General features: G+C 42.7%; 1 protein-coding gene across 3 annotated transcripts in view; it reads right to left on the reverse strand.

Moving 5' to 3' along the window:
* Positions 1 to 322: 322 nt before the first annotated feature.
* The window catches only part of tbl1xr1a (tbl1x receptor 1a), a 32,624-nt gene continuing 12,138 nt past the window's right edge, over positions 323 to 20,808 (reverse strand). For all 3 annotated transcript variants that reach the window (XM_039002577.1, XM_039002576.1, XM_039002575.1), the window contains 14 exons: positions 7,383 to 7,485; positions 6,987 to 7,132; positions 6,278 to 6,497; positions 5,889 to 6,021; positions 5,421 to 5,562; positions 5,033 to 5,096; positions 4,845 to 4,942; positions 4,625 to 4,685; positions 4,293 to 4,414; positions 4,082 to 4,156; positions 3,610 to 3,737; positions 3,141 to 3,306; positions 2,804 to 2,905; positions 323 to 2,667 (listed from right to left, as the gene is read on the reverse strand). In XM_039002577.1, the coding sequence (XP_038858505.1) occupies positions 2,641 to 2,667; positions 2,804 to 2,905; positions 3,141 to 3,306; positions 3,610 to 3,737; positions 4,082 to 4,156; positions 4,293 to 4,414; positions 4,625 to 4,685; positions 4,845 to 4,942; positions 5,033 to 5,096; positions 5,421 to 5,562; positions 5,889 to 6,021; positions 6,278 to 6,497; positions 6,987 to 7,132; positions 7,383 to 7,440 (1,542 nt within the window). In that variant the 5' untranslated portion in view covers positions 7,441 to 7,485 and the 3' untranslated portion in view covers positions 323 to 2,640. The remainder of the gene's footprint in view (positions 2,668 to 2,803; positions 2,906 to 3,140; positions 3,307 to 3,609; positions 3,738 to 4,081; positions 4,157 to 4,292; positions 4,415 to 4,624; positions 4,686 to 4,844; positions 4,943 to 5,032; positions 5,097 to 5,420; positions 5,563 to 5,888; positions 6,022 to 6,277; positions 6,498 to 6,986; positions 7,133 to 7,382; positions 7,486 to 20,808) is intronic.

Consider the following 20,808-nt stretch of genomic DNA (forward strand, 5'->3'; position numbering starts at 1 on the left):
TGTATTGAATTACCAGCAGTCATGCTATTAGGGAGTCTTTACAGCTCAATATATGCATTGTTTAACAGCATAACCAGAGAATTTACACTATTATTTTAGTTTAGACATCAAATGTACAGACTGGTGCGTCATCAAAACAGCCAATAACTGGTATGATGCCACAGCATGATGTCTGGGATCTCACTATTGAAAAGTTGCCTACAGCTTCTTTCCCCACAAATGCTAACATATGTATTATGTATCTAACTAGCTTACACATTTGACTTTGGGGTTTAAGAACAAACAGATAAACAAGGGGAAAATCCAATAAAAAAATGATATATTAATATCAAAATATATTTTATTCTGGACTTTTTTTTCAGATCTGGTTCAAATTACAACAGATCAATGCAATCTGCAAAAACACATTTTGACTCGAGAAACCAAGGGTGGGGTGTGGGCACTCATGATGCAATGTGGAACCCAAAAAATCATTAAACTGGAACATACTGTACTTGATTATCTCCAATAATCTTACATTTTACTCCTTTAGGCTACAAAGAAATATGAATTACAAAAGTTTTAAAAGAGTACAAAATGTCCAGAGGACATACACATCATAAGAATATGATTAGAATTCAGGTAGTGAAAATGAAGGGCAAAGCAGACACTAGGACAGCAGATTTATCATAAAAGAAAACCTAAAATAACCTTCCACTGTCATAGACTGTATAATAAATAGTGTCCAGATGGTGCAATCTACTGAGAGTAGACAGTTTTTACAGATTTAAAAGGACTACACTCTGTATAAAATGCACATTTATGGGATGGTTGCACAGACCCTGATTAAAACTACTCTAATAATAAACATCCTCAATGTTTCAATTGAAAGTGCTTTATGAGACCAGGAGTAGGCTTCATATGGGCCCATGCATCTGCCCCTATATGTGTAGTGATATCCCCAAAATAAACCGCTAACATAAGTCTTAAACCAGGGGAACGAGGGATCCTGGCCATGGATCCTCACATTTCCATCAAGCCAAAACCTCATTCTGCCATCTGTAAAATCAGACTGGCTTGCTTTGTAAAAAAAAAAACACACACACTACATTTAACAGGATATCTAGACTGTAACCGGTGAATATTCAGATGTGTCCCATTTCAAATTAAGATTGTTGAAAGTCAATCAAAAAAGATTTAACTGTCAATTGATTACTGTCCAGTAGGGGAATTCTCTTCTCACAATGATTTGAAAAGATACATTTACATGAATGTGTGATACCACACAGTGTCGCATGTCTTTAAATGGTTATGCTTCAAATTCAGTTCACTTTTTCAATATTGAGCAGCACAAAAATAATTTATATGGTGCATGTTACTCCATATGATTTGATTCCTAGCCCAACACCCAGACTTGCTTTAAGATTCTATTTTACCTCTGAAAACAGCATTGCTTGTTTGTGATCCAAATAACCTCAGTCAATATCTAGTTTGGGAAATCGTCTATGGGACTTGAGTGAAAACTTTGCCTAATCAACATGTAAACCACTTTGAGTAAAAGCTTAATGGAAGTTTTGTTGTGACAGGTGATACATCAGCAATATGAAATGTATCTGGAAAAACATCTGAGAGAATCACATTATCAGCTAAGTTTTCATTAGAAGAATACAAAACTTAAAGCAAGTCTTCCCTTTTTGCTATATGTTGTAAAAGGGGCCTCAGTTTGCCCATTGGAAGCACTCTGGTGAAAGGTCTAGTGGACATCACAGTTCCAATCATTCACACTGGAGGGAACAGTCATTGGGTACTGACTCGTCTGCTTCTCTTCTTTAAGCGATCCAATACTGGATGTTTCCACATGATAACTACAGCAGTACAGCTTTGTCCAGGGGTAATCATGGAACGTTTTTCTAGCGCCATCAATGGTGCACAAACCAACCATAAAAATGGTTTTAAAGCATCCAGCTGTACAATGCCTCTTCTTTCATGTGCACCCAATGTTAATTTGTAATAATATTAAGTCAGGAGAATCAATGTCTCCTGTAGAGGAAAGAAATAAAACTACTGCATTTAGATGTCAACAGTACGACCGATGTCAACAGTAAAAACTACAATTGAAAAAAAGTCCCCATATTGTTTTGAACCACAAAGCGCACACTACCAAAGACAATTTTTTTAAAGAACTGTTTTGTGAGTGTGTATAAAAAGAGGACTCCTCTACTTCATGCAGCTGTGACCCCAAAAAATATTAACTTTTACTTTTATATTAACTTAAATTTTTTAAAACCTAACTGCCTGCCGCAGGACGGGAAAGCCGATATGTCTGTACACAGAGACTGAACTACCAACAAAGTTTAAAATGTTTTTTTTTTCTTGATGACGATGGTTTAAAGATCAAAAAGCAAAATAGCTTTGAAATTTTGGTACATATACGGATCTGTTTTTTTTGTGTTTTTGTCTGTGTCCCTTTAATGTCTCTGGAAGGATTTGCTGCACAGATTGTGTCCTTGCTCCTGAATCTGTTGTGTAGAGGTTGGGGTGCTTGTTTCTGGTCTGTAGTGGCCGGCCATGGTTCAGAGGGACTAGCAGTACATGGGGCAGGGACAGTTATTTTGGCTATGTACACATTCATTGTCGGTCCATGGCTTCCAACAAGGAGTGTTACTTCCGCAGATCTAATACACAAACCTGAAAAACAAGAGATAGGCGTTTTAATATATGTATTATTATGACCTGTATATCTCAGAGTGATAAACCCTTTAAACTTTTTGGGTGACATTTTTTTTTCTGAAGTATATGAAAATGCTAAGAAATGTGTACTCACAGATCCATCTGATGCACTTGCTCCCACTTTGTCACCTGCTGCATTCCAGCAAACTTCAAAGATTCCCCCTGTCCCCCTGTAACTATGGACTAAAGCACCAGTCTGTGGAATGGAAAGGGAAGCAAAGACAGTGTTATCGTTTCAGATCAACAACCACAAGCCAAAGGCTAAACCATAGCTTTCTTAGATTTAAATCCATTCGAAAGCCTAATTAAAGTCTCCAAAATAAGCACTACCACTGACCTAAGTAACTAACTGCATAACTATACAGGAAGGTAATATCACTAAGTTCTCCACTCCGTGCAAGGTAGATAGCAAGACAGTGTCGGGACTGTACCTGCGTGTTCCAGATGTGAACACACTTGTCGAAGGAGCCACTGGCCAGATGCCTGCCGTCTGGGCTGAATGCCACACTGTAGACAGGCTCCTGGTGTTTGGTTAGCGTGTGAATGCAGATGCCTCGGTCCACATCCCACAGCCGCACCGTCGAATCAAAGGACGCACTGTAGGGAACAGGAAAAACACTCATCGATCTGCCTCCTCCCCAAAAGCAATACTTAGTTCATAGTCATAGCTGACTTCAAACACAAAGCCCCAATTCAGAAGCATGAAAACTGGGGCAATTCAGGTGAAGAGTTTTGGTTCAGGGCACAAATACATTGTGGCTGGCCCAGAAACAGTGTAGTCATCAGTCTATTACCCTCTAACAGGGCCACACCGCTGTTATCACAGCCAGTAATGCTGCTTTCACATCCAAACTAATGAATGCCCACATAGAGGGCGCAGCAGTGCTTCTGTTTCAGTACCTGGCAAGCATGAGATTGGCATTGGGGTTGTTGGTTCCAGGACCAGTGGGGCTCCATTTGATGGTGTAGATCTCTTTGCTGTGAGCTTGCAGGTCATGAACACATGTATCCTGTTTCATACTCCAGATCTAGCATGGTAAAATGACATGATTGTTAACGTGATGGTGAATATCTAAAACGCTGAATGTTCAGATAGATAAGAATGTTTGGTTGGTTTTATACTTGGTTTATTTCTCAGGTTGACAATTTGTTGAGTGGAATTCATCACAATGAAGAAATGTATAGAGAAAATTATAGAGTGATATATACAAAACATGAATTATTTGAATTTCTGATATATAATCCAGAGCAAAACATTACAGTGCACATGTATTTATATAATTGATTTAACAGGGACAGTAATCAACAACGCAGACAATACTTAAGTGTAAGAGTGCTGGACGTAGCTAGACAGTTTTCATTCATAACTTACCTTCAGCGTCATGTCGTCTGAGCAAGAGGCCAGCAGGTTACCGGTTGGATCCCATTTGATTGCATTTACTTCATTCTGGAGCGGAGGGGAGCACAGACAGAGGAGGCAATGCCTCTGACCCATAGAAAACGGCACAAAATGGCTATGGCATGGTACTTCTATGATGGCTGCAGGAGCAGTGTAACGCTGTGGGGTAATTGGACTGACTTACTGTGTGTCCTTGGAATGTTTTGATGGGCCTGTCCTGGCCAAGTTTACACACATGGATGCACATGTCTGTACTGCAGGAGGCAAACGTGTTGTTGCTCTGCCAGTCCACATCCAGAGCAGGCGCTATGGAGTCACAACAAGAGGAGCGGAAGAATACAATGAATAAACAACAACATAGAACTCTACTTCTTTCTTTCTGTGCTTGACAGAAACTAGGAATGAGTCGGCACAAAAATACCCTTACTGTATATATTCATGTAAGTATGTACCGATACATGTCTAGTAAGGGTTAATGAAGAGTCAGGAAAGAAGCCATTGGATAATTCAGTGCACCTGAATGGAACGGGAACTGCTGCTTGGCTTCTCCTGTGTGAGCATCCCATATGATTGTAGTCTGGAGGGAGAAACACAAAGAAAAACATCTCAATTACAACACGCCTGAGAACAACAGAATGTTCTTTTAGTCCTGAATACCAGAAGAGGTGAATGAGTCATCATAGCATTTCATGTCTTGAGCTCATAACAAAAAATAAAAAGGCTGTTGGGTTCTTACCTTATCTACTCCGGCACTAAGAATGAAGTTTCCTTTCTTGTTCCATTTCAATGCAAAAATGGGACCTTTGTGTTGACCCAGGGTACTGGCAAGATTACCTAGGGTTCAAATCATATATATTAGAGAGGCAACCGTTTCGGAAACTGACAACATGTTAGTTGAAAAAGGAGGTAAAAGAGGCAACCCACCATCCTTTGTCCAGATCCTGGCAAATCCATCATATGAGCCGGTTGCTAGTAAAGTACCCTCACTCTGTCGGGAAGAAGAGGTATAATACATATAAATTAAGTTAAATGGAATGAAAGAGAATACATATTGTTCAGCACATGATTCTGCTCAATGAAACTTTCCCTTGCCAGAATAACAAGCCTACAGTACAACAAAACAATATTACACCTCAAAATAATTGGGGTAATTAAAAAAGATCAAAGCTTTGAAACATAAAAGCAGTTTGAAGTGGCTCATAGTAACAGCATTCAGAACAGAAGCAGTGGACATAAATGTGGAAATAAAGTTATGGGATTTGTGAGGGGGGAACATGGAGCAGGCTTGTGTGTGTGTAGACCTCTGACTCACATTCCAGTCTAATGATGTGACGTCTTTGTTGCTGGGGACATCCTGGCCTCCCTCCCGTATGCAGTGCCTCAGAACAAGCTGCGTGGAGCTGCTGGTGCTGTTCTCACTCAGGTTCCAGATCCGCGCCGTTGAGTCCCCAGACCTGCAACAGGGAGGGGAGGGACAGTCAGCACAGCCCAGAGCAATTACAATACAACAAAATAGCAACACAGAAAGGTCATGGGTCACTCATTCATTCAATTAGGGTTGCAAAACGTTCCCATAATTCCCAGGTTTTCCCAGACATCCCGGTTGGAAGATTCACGGAATCAGGAAATCCAGATCCTACAACCAGGATTTCTGGAAAACCTGTGGTTTTGGGGAAAGTTACCATAATTTTGCAACTCTAACCAGGATACGGATAAATATAGGACTTTAATTATTTGAGCTTAATGCAATAACCTCAGAGAGAGAGAGAGAGACACTGACCCTGAGGCGAGCAGGTCGGAGACAGGGTTCCAAGCGCAGATGAACACCTCTGACTCGTGGCCTCGAAGCACCATGGCTTTGTTCTGGGGAATCTCCATATCCCCGTCCACCTCCATCAAGTCTGCATGGTTGTCTGTATGGCACACAGAGAGCACCTCATCAGCATGTGCATGATCTGAATAACAAAACATCCAGTATTGGCATTGACTCTTTTGGTAGTTTACATTACATTCTCAACCACAACAATGATGTTCAAAATAACAGAACATGCACAAACCAGCCATAAAGAGCGAACTAATAGCAGAATCTTTTAGGGACATTATCCTCTTCCTCTCTCTGTGTGTTATGGTTAATAAACACTAAGCCCAGGGCCGTGGACTGAGACTCACTAGCTAAGGCGTGCGCTCCGTTCTCCTCGCCATTGGCCGTGTTCTCTCCGTTCTTGGCGTTGGCTGTCATGTTGGTGGCATTGGCTGGGGGGGCCTGGGCCGCCTGCTGCTGGGCCAGCTTGTCTCGGTAGGCCTGCTGCCGCGTCTGCACCACGTCCGGCATTACCGCGTCGATGAGCGACAGGGACTCAATCGGCCGCCCGTCAAACAGTGTACCGTCCTGGGGACAGCAGAAAAGCTGGTTAGACTAAAAATCAAAGGCTTCAAACCGCTAAATAACGACTGTAGCTGTAAGCAATGGTAGGTTAAATCCAGTTGAGTCTGCTGAGGGGAGGACGGCTCATGGCACATGGAAACCATGTGTTTGATACCATTCAACTAATTCCGCTCCAGCCATTACCACGAACCCGTCCTCCCCAATTAAGGTGCCACCAACCTCCTGTGACTTAAATTAAAGGATAAAACACCCAAACAAATCACTAGAGAACCATCTATTAAAACTTAATGCAATGTATTATAAAGCTACATTGGTTGATAACTGAAGAACAGAAACCTAGCACTGCATTCATATGCTTTCTGATCAAACCGATGCCATGTTCTGCATTTCATCAGTTAGCTTGACTTGCAGTAATAAAGTCCACAGATTCCCTGATAAGATGATGTGATGCTGTGATAATAATGACTTGCGTGAATGAGGAGATGAGCTCACCTCATTAATGCTGACTTCAGCCTCCACGTACTGCAGGCCCTTCTGTATGATGGAGATGAGGGCAGCAGGGGGCACCAGGGCTCCATTGATGTTAGACTGACTGATGTGGCTCTCTATCCCAAACGTGAAGGCTGAGTGGGAAAACCCTGTAAGAGGAGGCATGAGGAGCATGTCAGTAGCACATTACATAGAGCAGATCCCTCCCTCTGGTGCCTCTGGAAATGGCACACTTCAAATAGCTCTGTGGTTGTTCTCAGAGTGCACATTTTCAGGGCACCCTTTAATAGCTATAGAACATTACATAAGGAGAATATACGCTAAGATTATTTCGACAGCTGTCTGGCTTCAATTGCGTTTGTGTCCAGATGTGTGGTTGAAGCGTCAGATAGAGCCTACCTGACTCCTGTAGGTATCTGTACACCAGGAAGTTGACCTCATCACTGCTTATGCTCATCTTTATACCTGGTTACACCATGAGGTCAGCAAACAGGACACAGGCCTGAAGGGAAGGGAAGGGAGGAGGTGGTGGTGAGACAGTTGTTTATCCAAACTCAGAGCAACATATTTTCACACTACACCAATCACACTACATAGTGCTGCTAAGTAAGAACTGAAGCTAGGGCTAGAGAGTGGAGATATCCTTCCAGAAGATGCCACTACCACTAACACATTGTCTGTGTGCAAAAATCCTTCCACAATCTGCTGTACACACAGTTCACACCAGGGCAGGGCAGCGGGGACCTGCTGTTGGGTGCTAACTGTGGACAGGAGCAGCAGCACTACTACAGTGCGTCTCTCTAGCATGGCAAATAACAAGGTGTAGTACCCATTTCCACCATTGCACCGCAGTGGCGCTGTTGAGTTAAAAACAGAATCTCAGGATCTCTGTTGACAGTGAGTGAGTGAGTGAGTGAGTGAGTGAGTGAGTGAGTGAGTGAGTGAGTGAGTGAGGGATGGGAAGGAGATTCTCTTTCCATAGATGAGCTGTGCTCTGGGCTGTAGTCCATCAATGAGAGCAGTGGTGTTTATCTCAGCCAGGTCTGACTCGGAGCAGCACAGGGCTAGTCTGGGACCTTGCAGAATCATGGTAGTGACAAACAAGCAAGTATGACCACAGAATGGACAGTGTTTTAACTGGGTTCATCCATTCAGAGAGATATAGAACAGGAGCACAAACATCCTTCTCTCTGGAGAAACCACTTCAGGACCTGTGCTACTGGTGTTTCACAAGAGTGACATCTGAAATAACGAATCAATAGGCAGCCATGCAGAACTGTACATTCACCCAAAGATACCTCAAATCTGAAGAGCCATATTTCCGGTAGAATACTGAAGCACATTCTAATTTCCATGTCAAAACATAGCATAACCATAACAGAACTCTACAGAGGAGGTCCAATCTTAGTAGTCCTAGCTACTGAAGATAGTATTATTGAGGACGTTTCAATGTATTTATTTTATTTATTTATTTAACTACTACGTAAGTCAGTTAAGAACAAATTCATATTTACAATTACGGCCTACCACGGCCAAACCCTAACCCAGACGATGCCTTGTCGACCATCATCAATTCTCTTAAGAAACGTGTAGGCCTATTCTTGACAAAAACTGTCATAGGATGTGGTTTGTTTGCAAACCGAACAGAATATTGTCATCTGCTTTTATACTTGAACACACCCCTAGAGACGTAGTTCATTCCCTTTTCATCGCCATATCAAAGTGATGAGGTGTTGGTCTATTTTGAGAGAGTGAGAGAGCACGGCTGTAGAGATGGAGCACTTCACCTTCCTGTAAAATAAATGTACACCTCTGCCCCATCTCCAGTCTCAGAAATGATGTTGTTTACAACTCGCATACATCCCAAAGTGATTGTGGTAGGTATGTCATATGATCTTTTATACTTTTAACAATTTATATAAAAAATATGGCTCACAACACTGGTTCAGATGTTCCTGTCCTGCATGATGTCCGATCATGCCACTTTTACAGCCTTTGGTTTAGAATAGAACATACATGTACAGTGTGTATACGAAGTCACCACCCCCTTTCAAACTGTTCACCTTTTGTTGCCTTACAGCCTGAAATGAAACCACCCCAAAAAATATTTTCAAAAAAGTAAAACAGTAAAATACCCTATTTGGATACGTGAATACTCCAAATTTGCTGAGGTATAACCAACCACCTTCCAGATCACAAATCAAGCTAATTGGCTTCCATCTGTGATCAATTGTAGTGACTTTGATTAGCTCAGAATAAAAACAGTTGTTCATAGAGGACTCCACTGCTTAGTAGTGCAATTCAAAGCAAAGAATCCACTATGGGCGGAAAAGTACTTTCAAAAGGTCTACAAGATAAAGTTGTGGAAAGGCACAAATCAGGGAATGGATATAAAAAGATTTCAAAGGCCTTGTCCCTCGGAGCACAGTTAAGACCATTTTTAAGAAGCGGATGTTGATGCCCAGACCCTGCATAGATCAGACCGTCCCTCCAAACCGGGCAAGGATGAGACTGATCAGAGAGGTTACCAAGAATCCAATGGCGACTTTGAAGGAGCTTCAGGCCTTTATGGCAAAGACTAGTCAATGTGTGCATGTGACCACATTATCACAAATGCTGCATTAATCTGGCCCCGATGGGAGGGTGGCAAGAAAAAAAACATCCCCAAAAAAGGCCACATCAAGTGTCATTTGAGCTTTGCAAAAAAGCATATTATAGATTCTGAGGCCAAGTGGAAAAAGGTGCTATGGTCAGATGAGACCAAAATGTAACCTTTTGACCTGAATGCAAAACGATATGTCTGACGAAAACCCAATACATCTTTCCACCCAAAGAACACCATGCCCACAGTGAAGAACACCATGCCTACAATATAGAACACCATGCCTACAGTGAAGAACACCATGCCTACATTGAAGAACACCATGCCTACATTAAAAACACCGTGCCTACAGTGAAGGACACCATGCCTACAGTGAAGGACACCATGCCTACAGCGAAGGACACCATGCCTACAGCGAAGGACACCATGCCTACAGCGAAGGACACCATGCCTACAGCGAAGGACACCATGCCTACAGCGAAGGACACCATAGCTACAGTGAAGGACACCATGCCTACAGTATTGAACACCATGCCTACAGTATAGAACACCAGGCCTACAGTAAAGAACACCATGCCTACAGTGAACTGACACCATGCCTACAGTGAACTGACACCATGCCTACAGTGACGAACACCATATCTACAGTATAGAACACCATGCCTACAGTAAAGAACAACATGCGTACAGTGACGAAACCCATGCCTACAGTATAGAACACCATGCATACAGTATAGAACACCATGCCTATAGTGAACTGACACCATGCCTACAGTATAGAACACCATGCCTACAGTATAGAGCACCATGCCTACAATAAAGAGCACCATGCCTACAGTAAAGAACACCATGCCTACAGTAAAGAACACCATGCCTACAGTATAGAACACCATGTCTACTGTATAGAACACCATGTCTACAGTAAAGAACACCATGGCTACAGTAAAGAACACCATGCCTATAGTATAGAACACCATGCCTACAGTATATAACACCATGCCTACAGTAGAGAACACCATGCCGACAGTAAAGAACACCATGCTGACAGTGACGAGCACCATGCCTACAGTATAGAACACCATGCCTACAGTGAACTGACACCATGCCTACAGTGAACTGAAACCATGCCTACAGTGAACTGACACCATGCCTACAGTGACAAACACCATGCCTACAGTATAGAACACCATGCCTACAGTATAGAACACCATGCCTACAGTGAACTGACACCATGCCTACAGTGACGAACACCATTCCTACATTATAGAACACCATGCCTACAGTGAACTGACACCATGCCTACAGTGAAGAACACCATGCTTACAGTGACGAACACCATACCTACAGTGAACTGACACCATGCCTACAGTATAGAACACCATGCCTACAGTAAAGAACACCATGCCTACAATAAAGAACACCATGCCTACAGTGAACTAACACCATGCCTACAGTGAACTGACACCATGCCTACAGCATAGAACACCATGCCTACAGTAAAGAACACCATGCCTACAGTATAGAACACCATGCTTACAGTGACGAACACCATACCTACAGTGAACTGACACCATGCCTACAGTATAGAACACCATGCCTACAGTATAGAACACCATGCCTACAGTAAAGAACACCATGCCTACAGTATAGAACACCATGCCTACAGTGAATTGACACCATGCCTACAGTGACGAACACCATGCCTACAGTATAGAACACCATGCCTACAGTAGAGAACACCATGCCTACAGTGAAGAACGCCATGCTTACAGTGACGAACACCATATCTACAGTGAACAGACACCATGCCTACAGTGAACAGACACCATGCCTACAGTGAACTGACACCATGCCTACAGTGAACTGACACCATGCCTACAGTGAACTGACACCATGCCTACAGTGAACTGACACCATGCCTACAGTGAACTGCCACCATGCCTATAGTGAACTGCCACCATGCCTACAGTACAGAACGCAATGCCTACAGTGAACTGACACCATTCCTACAGTATAGAACACCATGCCTACAGTACAGAACACAATGCCTACAGTAAAGAACACCATGCCTACAGTATAGAACACCATGCCTACAGTATAGAACACCATGCCTACAGTATAGAACGCCATGCCTACAGTGAACTGACGCCATGCCTACAGTGAAGAAAACCATGCCTACAGTGAAGAACACCATGCTTACAGTGAACAGACACCATGCCTACAGTGAACAGACACCATGCCTACAGTGAACAGACACCATGCCTACAGTATAGAACACCATGCCTACAGTATAGAACACCATGCCTACGGGGAACTGACACCATGCCTACAGGGAACTGACACCATGCCTACAGTGAAGAACACAATGCCTACAGTGAAGAACACCATGCCTACAGTGAACAGACACCATGCCTACAGTGAACAGACACCATGCTTACAGTATAGAACACCATGCCTACAGTGAACTGACACCATGCCTACAGTGAACTGACACCATGCCTACAGTGAACTGACACCATGCATACAGTAAAGAACACCATGCCTACAGTATAGAGTATATACCTACAGTATACAGCAAAGAACACCATGCCTACAGTATAGAACACCATGCCTACAATATAGAACACCATGCCTACAGTATAGAACACCATGCCTACAATAAAGAACACCATGCCTACAGTATAGAACACCATGCCTACAGTAAAGAACACCATGCCTACAGTAAAGAACACCATGCCTACAGTAAAGAACACCATTCCTACAGTAAAGAACACCATGCCTACAGTATAGAACACCATGCCTACAGTAAAGAACAACATGTCTAAAGTAAAGAACACCATGCCTACAGTAAAGAACACCATGCCTACAGTAAAGACACCATGCCTACAGTAAAAAACACCATGCCTACAGTATAGAGTATAGACCTACAGTAAAGAACACCATGCCTACAGTATAGAACACCATGCCTACAGTAAAGAACACCATGCCTACAGTAAAGAACACCATGCCTACAGTGAACTGACACCATGCCTACAGTGAACTGACACCATGCCTACAGTGACGAACACCATATCTACAGTATAGAACACCATGCCTACAGTAAAGAACAACATGCGTACAGTGACGAAACCCATGCCTACAGTATAGAACACCATGCATACAGTATAGAACACCATGCCTATAGTGAACTGACACCATGCCTACAGTATAGAACACCATGCCTACAGTATAGAGCACCATGCCTACAATAAAGAGCACCATGCCTACAGTAAAGAACACCATGCCTACAGTATAGAACACCATGTCTACTGTATAGAACACCATGTCTACAGTAAAGAACACCATGGCTACAGTAAAGAACACCATGCCTATAGTATAGAACACCATGCCTATAGTATAGAACACCATGCCTACAGTATATAACACCATGCCTACAGTAGAGAACACCATGCCGACAGTAAAGAACACCATGCTGACAGTGACGAGCACCATGCCTACAGTATAGAACACCATGCCTACAGTGAACTGACACCATGCCTACAGTGAACTGAAACCATGCCTACAGTGAACTGACACCATGCCTACAGTGACAAACACCATGCCTACAGTATAGAACACCATGCCTACAGTGAACTGACACCATGCCTACAGTGACGAACACCATTCCTACATTATAGAACACCATGCCTACAGTGAACTGACACCATGCCTACAGTGAAGAACACCATGCTTACAGTGACGAACACCATACCTACAGTGAACTGACACCATGCCTACAGTATAGAACACCATGCCTACAGTAAAGAACACCATGCCTACAATAAAGAACACCATGCCTACAGTGAACTAACACCATGCCTACAGTGAACTGACACCATGCCTACAGCATAGAACACCATGCCTACAGTAAAGAACACCATGCCTACAGTATAGAACACCATGCTTACAGTGACGAACACCATACCTACAGTGAACTGACACCATGCCTACAGTATAGAACACCATGCCTACAGTATAGAACACCATGCCTACAGTAAAGAACACCATGCCTACAGTATAGAACACCATGCCTACAGTGAATTGACACCATGCCTACAGTGACGAACACCATGCCTACAGTATAGAACACCATGCCTACAGTAGAGAACACCATGCCTACAGTGAAGAACGCCATGCTTACAGTGACGAACACCATATCTACAGTGAACAGACACCATGCCTACAGTGAACAGACACCATGCCTACAGTGAACTGACACCATGCCTACAGTGAACTGACACCATGCCTACAGTGAACTGACACCATGCCTACAGTGAACTGACACCATGCCTACAGTGAACTGCCACCATGCCTATAGTGAACTGCCACCATGCCTACAGTACAGAACGCAATGCCTACAGTGAACTGACACCATTCCTACAGTATAGAACACCATGCCTACAGTACAGAACACAATGCCTACAGTAAAGAACACCATGCCTACAGTATAGAACACCATGCCTACAGTATAGAACACCATGCCTACAGTATAGAACGCCATGCCTACAGTGAACTGACGCCATGCCTACAGTGAAGAAAACCATGCCTACAGTGAAGAACACCATGCTTACAGTGAACAGACACCATGCCTACAGTGAACAGACACCATGCCTACAGTGAACAGACACCATGCCTACAGTATAGAACACCATGCCTACAGTATAGAACACCATGCCTACGGGGAACTGACACCATGCCTACAGGGAACTGACACCATGCCTACAGTGAAGAACACAATGCCTACAGTGAAGAACACCATGCCTACAGTGAACAGACACCATGCCTACAGTGAACAGACACCATGCTTACAGTATAGAACACCATGCCTACAGTGAACTGACACCATGCCTACAGTGAACTGACACCATGCCTACAGTGAACTGACACCATGCATACAGTAAAGAACACCATGCCTACAGTATAGAGTATATACCTACAGTATACAGCAAAGAACACCATGCCTACAGTATAGAACACCATGCCTACAATATAGAACACCATGCCTACAGTATAGAACACCATGCCTACAATAAAGAACACCATGCCTACAGTATAGAACACCATGCCTACAGTAAAGAACACCATGCCTACAGTAAAGAACACCATGCCTACAGTAAAGAACACCATTCCTACAGTAAAGAACACCATGCCTACAGTATAGAACACCATGCCTACAGTAAAGAACAACATGTCTAAAGTAAAGAACACCATGCCTACAGTAAAGAACACCATGCCTACAGTAAAGACACCATGCCTACAGTAAAAAACACCATGCCTACAGTATAGAGTATAGACCTACAGTAAAGAACACCATGCCTACAGTATAGAACACCATGCCTACAGTAAAGAACACCATGCCTACAGTAAAGAACCCCATGCCTACAGTATAGAACACCATGCCTACAGTATAGAACACCATGCCTACAGTAAAGAACACCATGCCTAAAGTAAAGAACACCATGCCTACAGTAAAGAACACCATGCCTACAGTAAAGAACACCATGCCTACAGTAAAGAACACCATGCCTACAGTATAGAGTATAGACCTACAGTAAAGAACACCATGCCTACAGTGAACTGCCACCATGCCTATAGTGAACTGCCACCATGCCTACAGTACAGAACGCAATGCCTACAGTGAACTGACACCATTCCTACAGTATAGAACACCATGCCTACAGTACAGAACACAATGCCTACAGTAAAGAACACCATGCCTACAGTATAGAACACCATGCCTACAGTATAGAACACCATGCCTACAGTATAGAACGCCATGCCTACAGTGAACTGACGCCATGCCTACAGTGAAGAAAACCATGCCTACAGTGAAGAACACCATGCTTACAGTGAACAGACACCATGCCTACAGTGAACAGACACCATGCCTACAGTGAACAGACACCATGCCTACAGTATAGAACACCATGCCTACAGTATAGAACACCATGCCTACGGGGAACTGACACCATGCCTACAGGGAACTGACACCATGCCTACAGTGAAGAACACCATGCCTACAGTAAAGAACACCATGCCTACAGTGAACAGACACCATGCCTACAGTGAACAGACACCATGCCTACAGTGAACAGACACCATGCTTACAGTATAGAACACCATGCCTACAGTGAACTGACACCATGCCTACAGTGAACTGACACCATGCCTACAGTGAACTGACACCATGCATACAGCAAAGAACACCATGCCTACAGTATAGAACACCATGCCTACAGTATAGAACACCATGCCTACAGTATAGAACACCATGCCTACAATAAAGAACACCATGCCTACAGTATAGAACACCATGCCTACAGTAAAGAACACCATGCCTACAGTAAAGAACACCATGCCTACAGTAAAGAACACCATTCCTACAGTATAGAACACCATGCCTACAGTATAGAACACCATGCCTACAGTAAAGAACAACATGTCTAAAGTAAAGAACACCATGCCTACAGTAAAGAACACCATGCCTACAGTAAAGACACCATGCCTACAGTATAGAGTATAGACCTACAGTAAAGAACACCATGCCTACAGTATAGAACACCATGCCTACAGTAAAGAACACCATGCCTACAGTAAAGAACACCATGCCTACAGTATAGAACACCATGCCTACAGTAAAGAACACCATGCCTAAAGTAAAGAACACCATGCCTACAGTAAAGAACACCATGCCTACAGTAAAGACACCATGCCTACAGTAAAGAACGCCATGCCTACAGTATAGAGTATAGACCTACAGTAAAGAACACCATACCTACAGTATAGAACACCATGCCTACAGTATAGAACACCATGCCTACAGTAAAGAACACCATGCCTACAGTAAAGAACACCATGCCTACAATATAGAACACCATGCCTACAGTAAAGAACACCATGCTTACATTAAAGAACACCATGCCTACAGTATAGAACACCATGCCTACAGTATAGAACACCATGCCTACAGTATAGAACACCATGCCTACAGTGAACTGACACCATGCCTACAGTGAACTGACACCATGCCTACGGTAAAGAACACCATGTCTACGGTAAAGAACACCATGCCTACAGTGAACTGACACCATGCCTTCAGTAAAGAACACCATGTCTACGGTAAAGAACACCATGCCCTACGGTAAAGAACACCATGTCTACAGTAAAGAACATGTCTACAGTAAAGAACACCATGCCTACAGTATAGAACACCATGCCTACAGTATAGAACACCATGCCTACGGTAAAGAACACCATGCCTACGGTAAAGAACACCATGCCTACGGTAAAGAACACCATGCCTACGGTAAAGAACACCATGCCTACGGTAAAGAACACCATGCCTACGGTAAAGAACACCATGCCTACGGTAAAGAACACCATGCCTACGGTAAAGAACACCATTTCTACAGTAAAGCACGGCAGTGGCAGCATCCTGTTGTGGGGGTGTTTCTCTTCAGCAGGGACAGGAGCGCTTGTCAGGATAGAAGGGAAAATGGACAATGCAAAATACCAACAGATTCTTGAGGAAAACCTGCAGCCCTCAGCCAAAAAGTTGAAAATGGGAAGATGGGTCATGTTTCAACATGACAATGACCCAAAGCACACCGCCAAAGCAACTATAGAGTGGCTGAAGGACAAGAAGGTGAATGTCCTTGATTGGCCCAGTCAGAGCCCCGACCTAAATCCCATCGAGAATCTGTGGAATGACTTGAAGAGTGCAGTCCATGATCGGTCACCATGCAATTTGACTGAGCTTGAACAATTCTGCAAGGAAGAATGGTCAAATATAAGTTAGTAGAGACGTATTCAAAGACATTCATGGCTGTAATTCAAGCAAAAGCGGGTTCCACCAAGTAATAACCCAGGGTGGTGTTCACTTATCCAAATAGGGTATTTTACGGTTTTAATTGTAATACATTTTCAGAGTAAATTCTTTTCCAATTCACTTGGATATTGTGTGTAAATAAAGCCGGAAAAAGTCTGATTTTATGCGTTTTCGTTTCAGGGTGTAAGGCAACAAAAGGTGAACATTTTAAAAGGGGGTGGTGACTTTCTATATCCACTGTAGAACTAGGACGATAAACCGAAAATGATTGACACCGACCATACAAATCAGTCATCGCAGGCAATTTTCTGATATCGTTCATTACGATAAGTAGCATATACTAGAGAAATGTGAAGTTTGAAATGAAATACGTTTGCTAATATGGGCGATTGTTAATGGGACAATTGCTGGCTACAACCATCAAACTAGTTGTAGTAGTTTAAAGGATAATAAAATAAAAAAACGGTGGTGCACATTAATGTTATAAATTTAGTGTTCTATTATCGTTATTGCATAAATTCAGGCAATTTATCGCAATATGTATTTTTGGCCCTATCGCCCAGCTCTAATAGAACATAACATGCACATTGCCTATGGAGCCGAGCTGACTCACTTTGTAGCCACAACTATTGTTTCACACTGAGACAGAGCGGCTTATCTCAGAATGCTTTAAATCGAGCTAAAACGTAGGCTACACATATACACACACACAGATGAAAACACAAATGCACACACATATGGGCATACACATTTGGCCTACATGCCACACGCTGGCAGTGTCACAGCAGATTAAAGATGGATGTGGCGGGTAAAGTGCCTTGTGATGCTACAATAACACACTCTAGTGTGCAGGGGAAACAGGCTGCAGAAACTGACTGGTCATCTAGCTTGACCTAGGCCTATAATATAGATATCTACCAAAAAATATATGTGGTATTGGAAATTATGCAGATAACTACATTTCTAGTAGCCACAATCTGCAATATTAAAGCATCTACCCCCGCCCCCCCCAAAAAGTCTGCTAGCTATGTGTTGTCAATGGCTAGGCTATACAGTATATTGGCAGAGCACACATCTGCTCGCACAGTAGGGCCTGCATCATTTCCATTTCCCTCTAGACTTAAAAAGTCAGAACCAAAGTCAAAGGCAACTTATCTTTCAGGGTGTAGAAAAGTGCAAATCTAATTATTTAGGCCTATTGAATATGCATCTTACATAATAAAAAAGCACACCAAAAAAATCCACTGCACTTTTTCCCTAAGGAATGTGTCACTCAGCCAAACCTCCTCCAATGTGCAGACATGCTATCAACAAACTTCACGGACTGCAGCCTGATCTAAAAGCTGATAAAAGCTGAACCAATGAAGTCCTGGCTGGACATTTTCAAAGAATCAAGGAAATGTATTAACACACAGCTTGAACCTGTATTGAAAATTACCTTGCAAATGCAATATTGACCAGAGATTAATACAGCCTACTATAGCAGGTTAGGGTCTGCAAAAAAACGTATTGAGGTAATGTCAACTTGTGGTTTTAACATAGGTTGCAGATCCCATCCCCCTACCATTTGGAAGGCTGTTTGCTGCTCTAAGGTGACAGGTGGTAGTGGCATGCCTGTCTGCTGCATTTGTGGTTAACTTGGGACATGGGTAAATGAGCAAAAGCAATATAAACTGATACAATCCCACTCTTTTGGTAGCTAGTCAACCTCTGTCTGCACACATTTTTCACATGAACACTGTTTTTGTCAATATTTGCCACACACTCACTGATTCATCACTGATGCACCGATTTACCATATATGCCTAGTCTGTACAAATTCACGGCTAAACAGACAAAACCAATCATGTTGCTGACATCAGTAAAAACATATGCCTAAATCAAAACACAGGCAGAACTGTTGCCATGCTGAGCTAATAATAGACTGTGATATAGGCTTTGCAAAAAGCAATGGGTTCAATGTAAAACCTAGTTGACATCTCAACTGAAAGAGTGGGAAATGGAAGCGCTATGGTATGTCAAGGTCATTTGTCAGTGAGTCCTACTAGTGTGGTGTGAATACTGACATACTCAGAAGCAAACTTATTTTATCTCTGGCACACAGATAGCTTCGAGATCAAAGGAAATGCAGTCATAACATGCTCCTATGTAGAGGTGTGACATTTCTGGATTCCTTGAGATCAAAACGAACATCAGAGTTTGACATAGTTTTCTGAGAAACATTCAGTATAGTTTAGCCTACCTCAGACATTCTATGCAAGCTCACACTGCAATAATATGCATTCTACACCAATAGCCTAGCCTACATAAGAAGGTGTGATTCTATCTGCATCCAGTCCACATTCTGTAGTTTCACTGGATGGAAACGGGAGCACCGGTGTTTACAAAGAAATACATCCTCCCTAAGAAATTAAGCATTTTAGGAAATGAAGGTGATTTGTTAATTGATTAGAGAAGCGGAGATCGTGTCGTACCTCACCTTCCAATGCATTGACCCTTAAAACTGCAAGATTATCATATTGTCAGGGCACTGAACCTCACTGAATGAGCTTAAAAACTATGCAAGTGGATTCTGGACCTGTATAGACTTATTAACAGACTGGTCAGTATGATGCTGTATTTCCATTTTACAGCTCCCATCTCTCCAGCAGACTATTCTCCTGGATCAGTGGTCATGCCAACATTCATCAGGCTGCAGATCATTCTGCATCTGATACTGCTGGACTCACCAGACAAAAAGTAGCTTGGTTTTCACAAAACGCAACCTCCAGAATTATGATCAAATAGCGATCCCCCATTTTGAACTTCTTAACAGCCAAATATGAATCCACATGTCAAACCAAATACAACATGTCAACACGTCCTGTCAGCTGCCAGTCAACTAATCAAACTGAAACTAACCTTGGGGGCTAAGTTTAGGCATTAATTCCAAGTGGTTAAGGTAAAAAATAAAATTAAAATAATACTAAATTAAAAAACACGTGTGCCTTGCACTGGGATTGAACCCACAATTTTCGGAGACGTAGCTCACGATTTAGGTCTTCCTCAACCTCATCCACAAAGCCCTAGCTCATTGTGAGCCTACTAGGTGTTAACTGTCACTCACATTGTCCCTAGTGGACGGCTAATTGCCATGTAAGTACATCGACTTGCCATCACGTAACTTTGTGGTGAACATGTGTAATCCACTGGAGTGCTAGCTCCTTTCACATTACAGTCTAATCAACTTCCCCACACTGACTCAATCCATACATTGAAATGGTGAATGTGCACCTTTGGAATGATGAAGTACAGGCATTAACATAGCCAACATGTGCACAATGCTGTTGGAATTGGAAGTTAATTGGATAGTAGCC

Source organism: Salvelinus namaycush, chromosome 10, assembly GCF_016432855.1.
Source record: "Salvelinus namaycush isolate Seneca chromosome 10, SaNama_1.0, whole genome shotgun sequence".
In the NCBI taxonomy this organism is placed as follows: Eukaryota; Metazoa; Chordata; class Actinopteri; order Salmoniformes; family Salmonidae; genus Salvelinus; species Salvelinus namaycush.